A 13,251-nucleotide genomic window follows, 5' to 3' on the forward strand; every position below is an offset into this window, starting at 1 on the left:
CCTTCACGGGATTCCTCAGAAAATATCACTCAAGATAGATCTCCTTTGGTTCAATACTTACAAGTCCGTACTTACTTTTTTCATCATTAATTGAAAATATAGGGGAATCGAGGGTAAAATCACTCATAACTTCATTCTTCGAAACGTGCGATGGCTCAAACAGCCTTTAATCCATTCCTCAAAAAAAAAAACACATAAGACAAGTCTATTTTTTCATAATTCTCAAGTCCAAATAAGTTTATTTCGGGATTGTTCACAAAATAAAGGGGAATTAGGGGTTAAATGACACTATATCCCTATATCTCCTTCCATAAGGTAGTGCGGCACTTGAAACTATGTCCAATCGATTTTCTAGACATTTTCACCAAAAAGAAGTATATTTTCATAGATTTGGTTGTGTAGGAGGGAAGATTTTGAATTTCTTCGCGGTTTATACTCATTGTGAGATAGATAAAAAAAATGGAAAACCACTCTGTGCAGAATTTAACATGTGCTGTAAGAACACAAACCGGACACAAAGCTTCACTCTAGGCATAGGCTAATCGGCACCCGTAACATCATTTACCTTTACCAGTTGTGTGTTGTGGATCAAAGATGGAGAGGGATGTGATACTCTAATCTATCGATTTCGGAACAACTTATTATTGTATTTTATTGTTTGTATTTCTCCTAGAAATACCTTGACCCCACCTCAAACTTGTTCGAAGTCTTAAAAATGATTTAGTTTTTATTGGTTTTTACGTTCAAGATGCTATGAGTCGATTCGTTCAGAGTTGTGCAATTATGGTGTGTACGTGTAGTCAGTAAATTTGTGCGAGTTACTTAGTTTGTCTTGGCTGATCAGCGCCAGTTGGCTGCTGGCTTTCCAAAATCAACTACTTTTTTTTTGTTTGAGTTACCTCCCATCTTAAGAGAGTTAATTGATGTTTTTTTTTGTTTTGGATTGGTAAATTTTTCTTTCAAAATCAGGTAATCGATGTTGACTACTGTTTTGCAGTCCATTTCCTTCGAAAAGTGTTGGTCTGTTTTGTCCTAATTGGTTTCTTTTTAAGGGAAGCAATACAAACGCACTAGAAAACACTATAATAGTAACCTGTCTACTCAAAATGAGCTGTTCAATCTCTTGGGGGGAATGATCACTGGTCCGTGTAGCCCGTGAGATTTGATCTCTGTTTTTTTTTTGGTTTCGTGTCATTAGCTAGGAACTACACAGTTTATAATTTCAATAATTCATTACGTATTTACACCTATCTACGGTTAAATTGGTGTGCTAAAGCTCTCAGGGCCACCCGAAGTTTATTCCCGTGAGTTGGTAGAACTTCAAGTTGAATGGCCGGTAGAATTCTCGTAATCGCTCGACGGCCTGCGGTTCTATTCGCGGGTGATTTCGACCTTTCGTTTTGCCCAAACAATGTGGCGAAGATCGTTCTTCGGATTTCAGCAGACATGGAAAGCCTTTGGTAGAATTGAAATAGAAGTGTTTCTCATTGACCACCCGCTTGAGGCCAAGGAAATCTTGAACACGTCCAATTTCAACAGCAGGATCAGCGATCAAGCGTTCTCCACTGACGAAGATCAGCTGCGAAAGCGGGAAATATTCCAGCCACCTTTCTAGATGCTTGGCGTAAACACCAATTTTCACGGGTCCCCAATTGGTATCCACTACTCCACCGGATGTTCCGTTCAGGAAGGCCAGCTCTTCGAATCGTTTCATGTCTTTCTTCTTGCTTCTCGCCTGCGTGTAGTCGGATATGGCACGGGTGACCGGATCACGCACAACCACCAGAAGCTTGGTGCTAGGATTCATGTGGTACACCCGCTTGGGAGCTTCCTTCGTGATGAAATAGCTGGGAGTTTTTTCCATTGTGATCTGTCCTTCAATGGTCGGCGGCATATGATGCCGGTACCAGTGAAGGCCCTTGGAATAGTGACGATCGAAGAAATGTACCTCACATCCCGCCGCCCTGACATCCGGATGCAGTCTGATGAATTCTAGCAATGCCCGGGTTCCGCTTTTCTTGACCCCGATGATCAGTGCATCCGGAAGGTGTCGAGAAGGTCGTAGACCTTGCTGTCGCAGGAAACGATACTTGGGCGATCCATCCGTTGCATTCGGCGGTCCCTTGGATTCAAAATCGATGCTATCGCCCGTAAGGGGCACGATACGCACTATCGAGCCAAGGATTTTGATTTGGGGGGCTTCCGTTTCCTCCGTAGGCGTCGTCATTGTTGTATAGCCTATGTGTGCCTGTAATGTGACAACAGAAATAGAAAAAGTTTAACATTAAATGAGATAATTGGTAGTTGCACTAAGAAAGTTGTGTGGCGTTTAGAGAAGTTTCTTCAGTTGAAGGAAGCAACTTGAAGTTTGTTTCAAAGGGGGTTGTGATCCAAAAACTGTTGAAATGGATAGTTGATATTAATTTCAAATGTTGTGTATAGAGTTTTAGCATTTAACATATCATTATTTAAGAACTCTGGGGATGATCTACAGTTCCTTTTGGCGTGCCTAGTGAGCCCCTACGCGAGTATTTTCATCAAGACCCCAAATATCCCTCGGCCCGCGTCTGCCAATTTCTATTCGTTCCAGAACCTTGGAGCTATGGCTTTAACCGATGCTGGCATCGTTGAATGAAGCTGAAGCTTAAGCTGGAGCGCATTTTACAGAATCCGTGTAATCGTTGTTACAACGTGCATATAGACTTTTCTAATTTGTGCTTATTTTTTGTCAAACTGTTGTTTTTGATTATTATTATAGAAAAAATAAAATAAATTTGCTCATGTATTATACGATAGTTGGTTTAGATTAAAGTTGGGCGTGTTGTATCGTATCATCAGTAAGTCAAAGGCTACAACCGAAAATTATTGCAAGGTTTAATGTATACAGGTTGTATGCAGAGTGCTATAACAAACCCATATCAAGACATTAAAGAGGTGCATCAAAAATTCAGTCTTTACTTCAATCAGGAGTTTTCAGTATTTCAACGTCATTGGCATAAAATGTTAACGTCAGCGGCGATGATTCGATTTGAAACCGCCGGCATGAACCTCCCACCGTAACCACATTACGTATGGCTGAAGGAAAGAAAATAAAAACGTTTTAATGCCCCTGAATGAATGAATTGAACCGCTCGATCAATGCTGTGCGTGTACATGTAAGGCGGGATTAAGAAACTACACCCACAGAAAAGTTTGCAAAAATCCAATGCCTATTTAAAGGGTGATACAGTCAAAATTTGGTCAAGGGAAAACGCGTGTAAATCGGTGAAATCGTTTATTTAAAAAAATCAAATTAAATTTCGTTTTAAAGTTTAATTAGTATAAAATTCGGGGAAAATATTCAGTTAGGCTTCCGCTTTTCCAAATCCGAATTGCCGGGCCTTACGCTTAACCCCTGCCATCAGATTTTGTACAGCCACCTTGTCCACCTTCTTCGCCGCAGAAAGCCAGTTTGCCTAGAACTGCTGCTCGTCCTTAGCAGTTTTTTGGTCTTCTTTAGGTTCCGCTTGACAATAGCCCAGTATTTCTCAATTGGGCGGAGCTCTGGCGTGTTGGGAGAGTTCTTGTCCTTGGGAACCCAAAGAAGAATGCCAAATCCGGCCAAAACAGTACGCAACAATCGAATTTCTTCAGGAAAGGCAGCAGACGTTTATTCAAACACTCTTTCACGTAAATTTCTTGGTTGACAGTCCCGGAAGCTATGAAAATGCTGCTTTTCAAGCCACAGGTACAGATGGCTTGCCAAACTAGATATTTCTTCGTGAACTTTTACAGTTTCTTGTGCTTGAAAATATCTGCTAGTTTTTCCCTTCCTTTTACCGTATAAAACTCCTGCCCCGAAAGCTGCTTGTATTTAGTTGCAGCAGCCCGTGGAGTAGAGGATAGCCTTCAAGTCTTATAAGCCAGCGGGTATGAGATCAAATCCCGGTCACGGCATACAAAGTACACTTTCCATGGGTTGGTGGTTTTAGCATTTGTAAGATGCTAGACATCATATCCTCGAAAGATGTACGCTTAAAGTTAAGAAAAAGGAATCTCTTCGAGGAAACATCAAGTTTCATTGAGATCCTGTATGTGTTTGTGTTAGTTTAAAAAAAAAAGAGGAAAAAACCAGATATTTCTTCGCGAACTTTGACAGTTTCATGTGCTTGAAAAGATCTGCTACCTTTCCCCTTCCTTTTGCCGTATAAATCTTCTGTCCCGGAAGCTACTTGTAGTCGGCTTTGACGTAGGTTTCGTCGTCCATTACCACGCAGTCAAACTTCGTCAGCATCGTCGTGTACAGCCTCCGGCATCGCGCTTTGGCCGTCGTATTTTGTTTATCATCGCGATTTGGAGTCACTACCTTCTTGTAAGTCGATAGTCCGGCTCGTTTTTTGGCTCGATACACGGTTATAGACGATACACCCAGCTTATTTGCGGCATCTCGGAGAGAGAGGTTAGGGTTTCGCTTGAAACTACCGGCAACTCTCTTTGTCGTCTCAGCGGCTTCCGGTTTTCGATTTCCCCCCGATCCAGACTTCCTGGCTGTCGTTCTCCAAACACTTTAATTACATTTGTAACGGTTGATTTGGCAACTTTTAGCGATTTTGCCAGCTTTGCGTGCGAGTAGCTCGGATTTTCGCAATGCGTGATCAAAATTTTGATAGATCATGATCTATCACATACCATTTTTTTTGTTCCTTCGCACTTTAAGTTTTCCGTTTTTGGCACGAACCACGCTTGGCCTACTTATGTGTGGTGGAAGATGCAACTCTATCTGTATATACTGCCGCTCATAGCAAGTCCGTCCCATTTGCGTTTTTGTTGAAATGAGAAAAACGGCATTGAAAAATCACAAAAAGTCCAACTTAATTCGGCACTTGTATGCGGTTTTTAATCAAAGTAATCAACAGAATCTGTCACGGCAACGACTAATGAAAGATTTTCGCTTTATAAGGATTATATTTTTGTTCTGATTCGTTTGAAAATCATTTGCTGGACCCTGATGGCTGTGGGACCGACATGCGATGATTTATAACAAATGGGACCGACTTGCGATTATTCGTTCAATGGGACAAAATTACTTGAGGTTTTTTTCAATGATCATCCGAACAAAGTGCTGAAAACAAAGTTTTCTCTTGAAACTACAGATAAAATTAAAGTGATTCCAGCGATAATCTGAAAAATGATAAAAACGCAAATGGGACGGACTTGCTATTAGCGGCAGTATACCACTTCATAGTAGTTGGTCCGTGTCGAACAACAATTTGGTATGTGATGATAATGCTTCTAATAAATTCTTCCCATTCATTTTCACCATCTTTCATTTCTTCTAACTTTCTATCCTTCTATAAAATTTCATAACTTTAAGATGTTCTTACTAAAAAGAACATCACTTTTCACCGATAAGGCCGATAAATTAAGTTAAAAACATAAATTACAGTGATCAATCTTTTCATCAAATTTACAAAAAAAGATAATAAAAACAATCGCTTTTTTATTTTCTTGAATATTCAAATTCATCCGAATACTTCTTAGTGAAAAAAAATTATTCATAGGTAAGTCCCGAATACTTACTGATCGGTACAACTTTTTTCTGAACATAATGCAATTCTGAGCAACCTACTGGACACGTTTCTTTAGTTTTTTTTTCTCGAAATTTGCACATATAAACAGCGGTGTTTAAACTCGCCTCGGAAAGAATCATTCGGCTGATTTTTTCCGAGTTTAACTTGTTGTGTGCAGATTGATTTTATCTTCGTTCCAATCATGACGTGATTGCACACAAAACAAAGAGAACAGTTCCGAGTTGATGTTTTCCCCTCCTCGCAGGAATAAAATCACACCAATGAAACAACAGAACGAAGCTTACCGTACACGAATGCTCACGAGCGATCGTTGCCCGACGGACCGAGTTAACATTCCTCGCACCCTCCTCTCGCTCGTTTCCCGTTCCCTTGTATCTATCACTTTTAGCCACGCCCCCATGCGTTGTCCGATTGATGTGTTCGGCTGCCGAACGAAAACGATTTTTTCTTTAATTCGCTGAACTGTTCGTTTGCTTCGCTGATGTTTCTCCCCCGATTGCTGTTTACTCCTGCCGAGTTTACCCGAAGCTTACTTCCTGATGCTTTCCGAGTTGAACTTTAGATAGCATCATTGCAGATTGAGTTTAACGAAATAAAATCGTTCTGCAAAGAAGGGCAAAGTGCGAGTATGTAGACTCGCGATTTTAACATCTCTGCATATAAAAGATCCCAGAATTTTGCAACCAATATCAGTTCAAATTGATTCTTCTTACTAGGAACAGCAGCAACAGCTAAACGGAAAGATGCGAATTTTAATGGTGAGTTGCCTACCGGTTTTTAAAAGTTTTGGATGGTTGGTCGATTTAAAAATAATCACATAAGGGATAATAAAAAGTTAACCTAGTACCTAGTAGGATTGCAAGAGATTAATATGTTAGTCAGATTATTGGATTAAATTTTGGTTTATCAAGAAAATGGATTTAAGTGGTTTTTAATTTTACAGTTACTATTGACTTTCTTAGCGATGGCAGCCTTCGAATTAGGTGCAGGCGCTGATGCTAGCGCTAATTTCGCTAGATTGCGTCGCATCATCAAGCCGGAAATTGTGAAGAGGCACGCTTCCTACTATAAATTTTCTCCAGAAGCCGAAGCTAGAGCCGCAGATGATGCTGGTGCTAGCCCAAATACTGCTAGAGTTCCTCGTTTCGTAAAGCCGGAAATTGTGAAGAGATACGTTGCTCCGGAAACTGAAAGACACTACAAGGTTCTTTTCATCAAGGCCCCAAGCGCAAGCGCAAGCAGCGCCTAGTCGGTTATTTTCATCTTAAAATTTCACCAAGAACCCTGAAGCCGTCGATAGTTTGAGAAATTCAACCGTTGTTACAAAGTGCATTTTGACTTTCCTTTATTGTGTCATTGTTTGTTGAAATGTTGTTTTTCCGATTGTGTTTTTGTTTGAAATTATAGTAAATTTTCAATAAATTTGTTGAAGCAATGTTTACAGGCGTATTTAATAATATAGTTTAAGATTTAAGTTTGGTATGCTGTATCGTCAGCAAGTAGGAGTCTACAACTAAATTTTAGACGGTCGAATGCATACAGGTTAGTTACATGGAAGGTGTAAAAACACACCAGACTGAGACGATTTGTGACCATTGAATTTATTGTTTTTCAATGTCTAAAGACATACCCCTGTTAAATAGCTATTAACATTTTTGCCTAATAAGACCCGAAATTTTTTGTCTTCGACTAACTTGTTCAGCGGGAAATTTCCCTTGAGGAAAATTGGCACAAAAACCATAAGCTGGTTTGGTTGCACAGAAGAAACAAAAAGATGTTGATTTTTCAGAACAAAATGTTCAATTTCCCCTTACAAACTCAAAAGTTCAAATTTACTATGAAAACGATACTTAAAAATTATGCAAAAAACATGGATGAGTTTTGAACCAAAATGAAGCTATTGAGACCCCAGGGTTTGTGAAAATCCAAAGTGACCCCAAATCGACTCAGTCTTATAACACACCCAAATCAAAACATTGAAAAAAGCGAAAGAATTAGTGAAGCATCGCACCGAAAGGGACTCACGGCTTTAAAAAAATAACACACACACATAGGATCTCAGCAAAATGTCATGTTTCTTTGAAGAGATTTTCTTTCCATAATTCTATACGTACATTTTTGGAGGTTATGATGGGTAGTGTCTTCCCAAAGCTCAAACCACCAGACCACAGCGAGTGTCCTACGTATCCCATGGCCGGCATTCGATCTCATGAACCTTGGCGTTGATGGCTTGAAGCCTAACCACAACGCTAAAGCCGCTGGTGGTTCTTCGGGTTTTCATTCAAAATCTTTTCAAGGTCAGTATTTTTGATTAGAGGTTTTCTATCAAAATTTCATATTTCGTTCAGAGATTGTCGATTTTCAGGTTTTTCAAAAATATTTTCTTCCTATGCGATGCAAAACGATTTTAAATATAAGAAGCCTATTGATGAACAAACATTTTAGACCTCTGGAATTCGAAATTTCAGAAAAGCTAAAAGACACACTCTTATGATCAATACAATTTTGAAGAGTTTTTTATTTTAAATATAGCGGGGTCATTCACACTTTATCAAACAGTCAACTCATTGATCCGTTTGTTTTTAAACAAGCGCAAAATTCCAAAATGTACAAAACTCTAACTTAAAATGTTTTTCATTGTTGTAATGCATACGGCTAGTCTCGGAATTCCTCGATGCGCAACAATACATCTGTGCTAACGGTAATATCGCTGGATTCATTCACAATATAATGCAGCTCGCAGAAACCCAAAAAAAAAGAAACAAATTTGTTTTCATGCTTGTTTTTCGTAAGCGTTCAACTGTTCGTAAATTTATTCGTATAAAAAGGGGAATTTATCGTTCAAATTCAGTTGTAATCAGTGATTGAAATCCTCACCAATTTTCTCATCAGAAGCATTCAAAATACACACTTTGAGGCCTCGCATAGCTATACAGGAGACGATACATATACATTCATTCAAACCTCCCCCCATGAGGAGGATCTGCTCTGAGAGACACTATTCGTTTGCTGCCCCGAACGAACTCTCTCAACGTTCGGTTGCTACATGATGCATGAAGAAGACGAGGCACACATACTCATTTACGTTCTTGAATTTGAATAACTCCAGCCGATAGCTGTCGTTGAGGAGAACATCTTCAATCTCGCCGCAAAGGTTGAGGCAACAACAAAAAAAAACGGAATTTATTGCGTTGCATGGCCCGCAACGTGTAGTGCAAAGAGGGGGGAGGAAAAAGAAACGAAAAAACTGGCTGCCTGCGTGCGGTTGCTGTGCAATAATAGCAATAGCAGAAAAACCTCACGCATTCGATCCAGGCACAAACGAAGAGACTCGGGTTCGCTCTTCCTTTTGAATTTGCTTCCCTCAAGCTTGTAACAGGAGATGAGAGAGAGCCATTCGTTTGGTTTTTTGGATTCGCTGCCTCGAATGTATACTGCTTCTTGAAGGCGGGCCATATTGAGAGCGTATGCATCATCGGTTTTGTCGTTTTCGCTGCCTCAAAGCAACCTTTGCTTCCGAGTAAAGCAGTGAGCGAGAGAAGGTTGATCAATTCATGCTCAGCAAAATTCAATCACTGGTTGTAATCGATCCTTCGGTTAAGAAACAATGGCTGTAAAACACAAAACTTGCTTTCAATTTTTAGATTCTGGTGATATTTAAGCAACAAACTACAAAAAAAACTGGTTATGTTCGTAGTTTTAGTTTTTTTTGTCAGTTATGTCTTTTGTCACTCTAGTTTTGTTATTTTGGTCATTTTGGTAATATTTGAGCTTATTCTCATATTTGTCATTTTTATCTTATTTGTAATTTATATCATTTTTGTAATTTTGAATATATTTGTCATGTTTACCTTTTTGAAATTTTTGTAATTCTTGTAATTTTTGTAATTTTTGTCATTTTTGTATTTTTTGTCATTTTCGTAATTTTTGTCATTTTTGAATTTTTTGTCATTTTTCTATTTTTGACATTTTTGTCATTTTTGACAATTTTGTCTTTTATCATTTTTGTCATTTTTGTCATATTTGACATTTTTGTGATTGTCATATTTTTGTCATTTTTGTCATTTTTTTCATTTTTTTCATTTTTATCATTTTTATCATTTTGTCATTTTTGTCATTTTTGTCATTTTTGTCATTTTTGTCATTTTTGTAATTTTTATCATTTTTGTCATTTTTGTCATTTTTGTCATTTTTTTCATTTTTGTCATTTTTGTCATTTCTGTCATTTTTGTCATTTTTGTCATTTTTGTCATTTTTATCATTTTTGTCATTTTTGTCATTTTTGTCATTTTTTTCATTTTTTTCATTTTTGTCATTTTTGTCATTTCTGTCATTTCTGTCATTTCTGTCATTTTTGTCATTTTTGTCATTTTTGTCATTTCTGTCATTTTTGTCATTTTTGTCATTTTTGTCATTTTTGTCATTTTTGTCATTTTTGTCATTTTTGTCATTTTTGTCATTTTTGTCATTTTTGTCATTTTTGTCATTTTTGTCATTTTTTTCATTTTTGTAATTTTTGTATTTTTTGTAATTTTTTGTCATTTTTGTCATTTTTGTAATTTTTTTCATTTTTGTCATTTTTGTCATTTTTGTCGTTTTTGTCATTTTTGTCATTTTTGTCATTTTTGTCATTTTTGTCATTTTTGTCATTTTTGTCATTTTTGTCATTTTTGTCATTTTTGTTATTTTTGTCATTTTTGTCATTTTTGTCATTTTTGTCATTTTTGTCATTTTTGTCATTTTTGTCATTTTTGTCATTTTTGTCATTTTTGTCATTTTTGTCATTTTTGTCATTTTTGTCATTTTTGTCATTTTTGTCATTTTTGTCATTTTTGTCATTTTTGTCATTTTTGTCATTTTTGTCATTTTTGTCATTTTTGTCATTTTTGTCATTTTTGTCATTTTTGTCATTTTTGTCATTTTTGTCATTTTTGTCTTTTATGTGATTTTTGTTATTTGTGTTATTTTGTCTTATAAATGTCTATAAAAAATTCGAACTTTCCTAAGAATTTATTAGAATTAAAATTTCGAAAAAATTAAAAAAGTTCTTGTACTTAGATTAAAATATCTCGGACGGCATAACAGTAATTTAAAATCCCTCTTTTGCATATTGAAGGTGAATAAGTTTTCCATCGATCATCTGAAAACTGTTTTTGCGTTTCACCAACAGTATTGTTGATATTAGTGACTTTATGAGAAAAAAAATTATAAAAAACGCATTTTTTAGAGAAAATTTTGTTTCAACGAAAGTTTTAGACTCGATGGTAGCACTTAAAAAATCTGATTTTCTTTTGCGCTTAAATGTCAATTTGAAACAAAGATTTCAAGTGGTTATTTATCAAAATCGGTTGAAAATTGAAGAAGTTATGGCTACCTTACCATAACTGAAATTTTTGTAGTTTTTTATAATTTAACGAATTGCAGTACACTTATCATAGTATAGGAAGAATGAAACATGTTAAATCTCACTCGCTCCAAGTCAAAATTATTTATTAGCTTACCAGAAGGTCACATGCCAAGTTTCAGGAAGATCTGACCATAGGGAGGGGTTGCTTAAGTCTCAAACGTGAATAAAATTTTGAGATATTTCGCCCGGTAGGAACGAAAAATACTGGTTTTTCAACAATAACTTTTTTCATCATTCAGCTGATTGTTTTTATGGTTGATTTTATTAAAGCCTAAGTTGAGACAAATGTTTCATCCGAAGACTGTAACTCGATTGGATTTGAAACAGAAAAGTTATTGCGATTCAAAGATTGTATTTTGGTCGAAAATTGTCGTATAAAACGCAATGCGTAAAAAGTACTCATTGCGTGTTGGACAAAATTTGCTGCCTTTGAACCGCAATAACTTTTCTGTTTCAAATCCAATCGAGTTACAGTCTCCGGGTGAAATATTTGTCTCAACTTAGGCTTTAATAAAATCAACCATAAAAACAATCAGCTAGTGATGAAAAAAGTTATTTATGAAAAACCAGTATTTTTCGTTCCTTCCGGGCGAAATATCTCAAAATTTTATTCACGTTTGAGACTTAAGCAACCCCTCCCTATGGTCAGATCTTCCTGAAACTTGGCATGTGACCTTCTGGTAAGCTAATAAATAATTTTGACTTGGAGCGAGTGAGATTTAACATGTTTCATTCTTCCTATACTATGATAAGTGTACTGCAGTTCGTTAAATTATAAAAAACTACAAAAATTTCAGTTATGGTAAAGTAGCCATAACTTCTTCAATTTTCAACCGATTTTGATAAATAACCACTTGAAATCTTTGTTTCAAATTGACATTTAAGCGCAAAAGAAAATCAGATTTTTTAAGTGCTACCATCGAGTCTAAAACTTTCGTTGAAACAAAATTTTCTCTAAAAAATTTTTTATAAGTTTTTTTCTCATAAAGTCACTAATATCAACAATACTGTTGGTGAAACGCAAAAACAGTTTTCAGATGATCGATGGAAAACTTATTCACCTTCAATATGCAAAAGAGTGATTTAAATTACTGTTATGCCGTCCGAGATATTTTAATCTAAGTACAAGAACTTTTTTAAATTTTTAAAAAAATCATATTTGGAGCATAACTCATAAACGGTTCTACTGAGATTTTTTTGAATTTCATTTTCGGATTCAGCGCCCGATTTTACATTCAAAATGTTGGTCAGTTAATCAAGTTCACGATTTTTTTTTAAAATTTTGTAAACTAGTGTAATGAAATGATAAATATTATCGAAAAATTTCATGAAACTCAAGAGAAAAATGTTTGAAATGATTTATTAATCATTAAAAAATGATTTTTTTGACAAATCAGTAGCAACTTTGTTGTATTTATACTCATAAATGGGTAAAAAATACCCATTTGCATGATAGCTGTTAGCTTTATTTGACTATAATTCTAAAAACGGTGCTTAAGGGTACCTGGATACTCTTTTATTGTATTTTTGGTACCTAAAACAAGATCTTGAAAGTGAAACGAAGTATAGGCAATGCGGGGCTTTTTTTAGCTAAGGCTTTAAAGTTTTTGATTTTTGAAAAAGATGTTAATTTACTCATTTTTATCATAGATCAAATCAGCGTGTAAAAATTTTGAAAGCTTTTAATATAAGCTTTCTTATGGTGTACTTCAAATTGGAAAAAAAAATGTTTTCCATAGAAATATATCTCGCGTGAGCTTTCATTACGTCGTATGAAACATCTTATGAATTCACAGAAAACTGCTGCAAAAGTTATCAAAACAACTTTAAAATTTATATCTGACATATAGAATATGTTGTCCAGGCTACAAATATTCACAATGGAAAGAAGTTGCGACTAGTTTATGTCAGTTTTTGTATTTTTTCGTAATAAAACTCTTTGTTTACATTTTGTTTCATACACAGCAAAAATTATTTCCTGTAAAATTACGCAAATGTCATGTAACAAAAAGGAGCAGGACATTTACCGTAATTTTACAGGTCGAAAAACAAATTAAGTGACATTTGATTTTCAGTGTACAACTTTTTTACAGGACATTTGCTGTAATAATAAATGAATCTTCATTAACTTTCAAGGAAAACAATTACAGGTTTTGTTAATTACAGGTTGATTTATTTTAAAGGTTGCAGTTTCAGTGACACGTAATAGTCAAAAAAATTTACTGTGTACGACGTAATGAAAGCTCATGCGAGATATGTAATTTGTATTTGTTT

At 35.9% G+C, this 13,251-nt stretch overlaps 2 protein-coding genes across 2 annotated transcripts in view; one reads left to right on the forward strand and one right to left on the reverse strand.

The window, feature by feature from the left end:
* Positions 1-663: 663 nt before the first annotated feature.
* Positions 664-13,251, reverse strand: part of LOC129749487 (heparan sulfate glucosamine 3-O-sulfotransferase 6) — a 146,780-nt gene continuing 134,192 nt past the window's right edge. The window contains exon 4 of the mRNA XM_055744462.1: positions 664-2,248. Coding sequence (XP_055600437.1) covers positions 1,280-2,248 — 969 coding nt within the window. The 3' untranslated portion in view covers positions 664-1,279. The remainder of the gene's footprint in view (positions 2,249-13,251) is intronic.
* LOC129749507 (uncharacterized) lies at positions 6,265-6,997 on the forward strand. Its single transcript, XM_055744485.1, has 2 exons — positions 6,265-6,328; positions 6,514-6,997. The coding sequence occupies exons 1-2, from the start codon at positions 6,314-6,316 to the stop codon at positions 6,817-6,819; spliced, it is 321 nt and encodes a 106-aa protein (XP_055600460.1). The 5' UTR covers positions 6,265-6,313; the 3' UTR covers positions 6,820-6,997.

The sequence above is a fragment of the Uranotaenia lowii genome, chromosome 1 (assembly GCF_029784155.1).
Source record: "Uranotaenia lowii strain MFRU-FL chromosome 1, ASM2978415v1, whole genome shotgun sequence".
Taxonomy (NCBI): Eukaryota; Metazoa; Arthropoda; class Insecta; order Diptera; family Culicidae; genus Uranotaenia; species Uranotaenia lowii.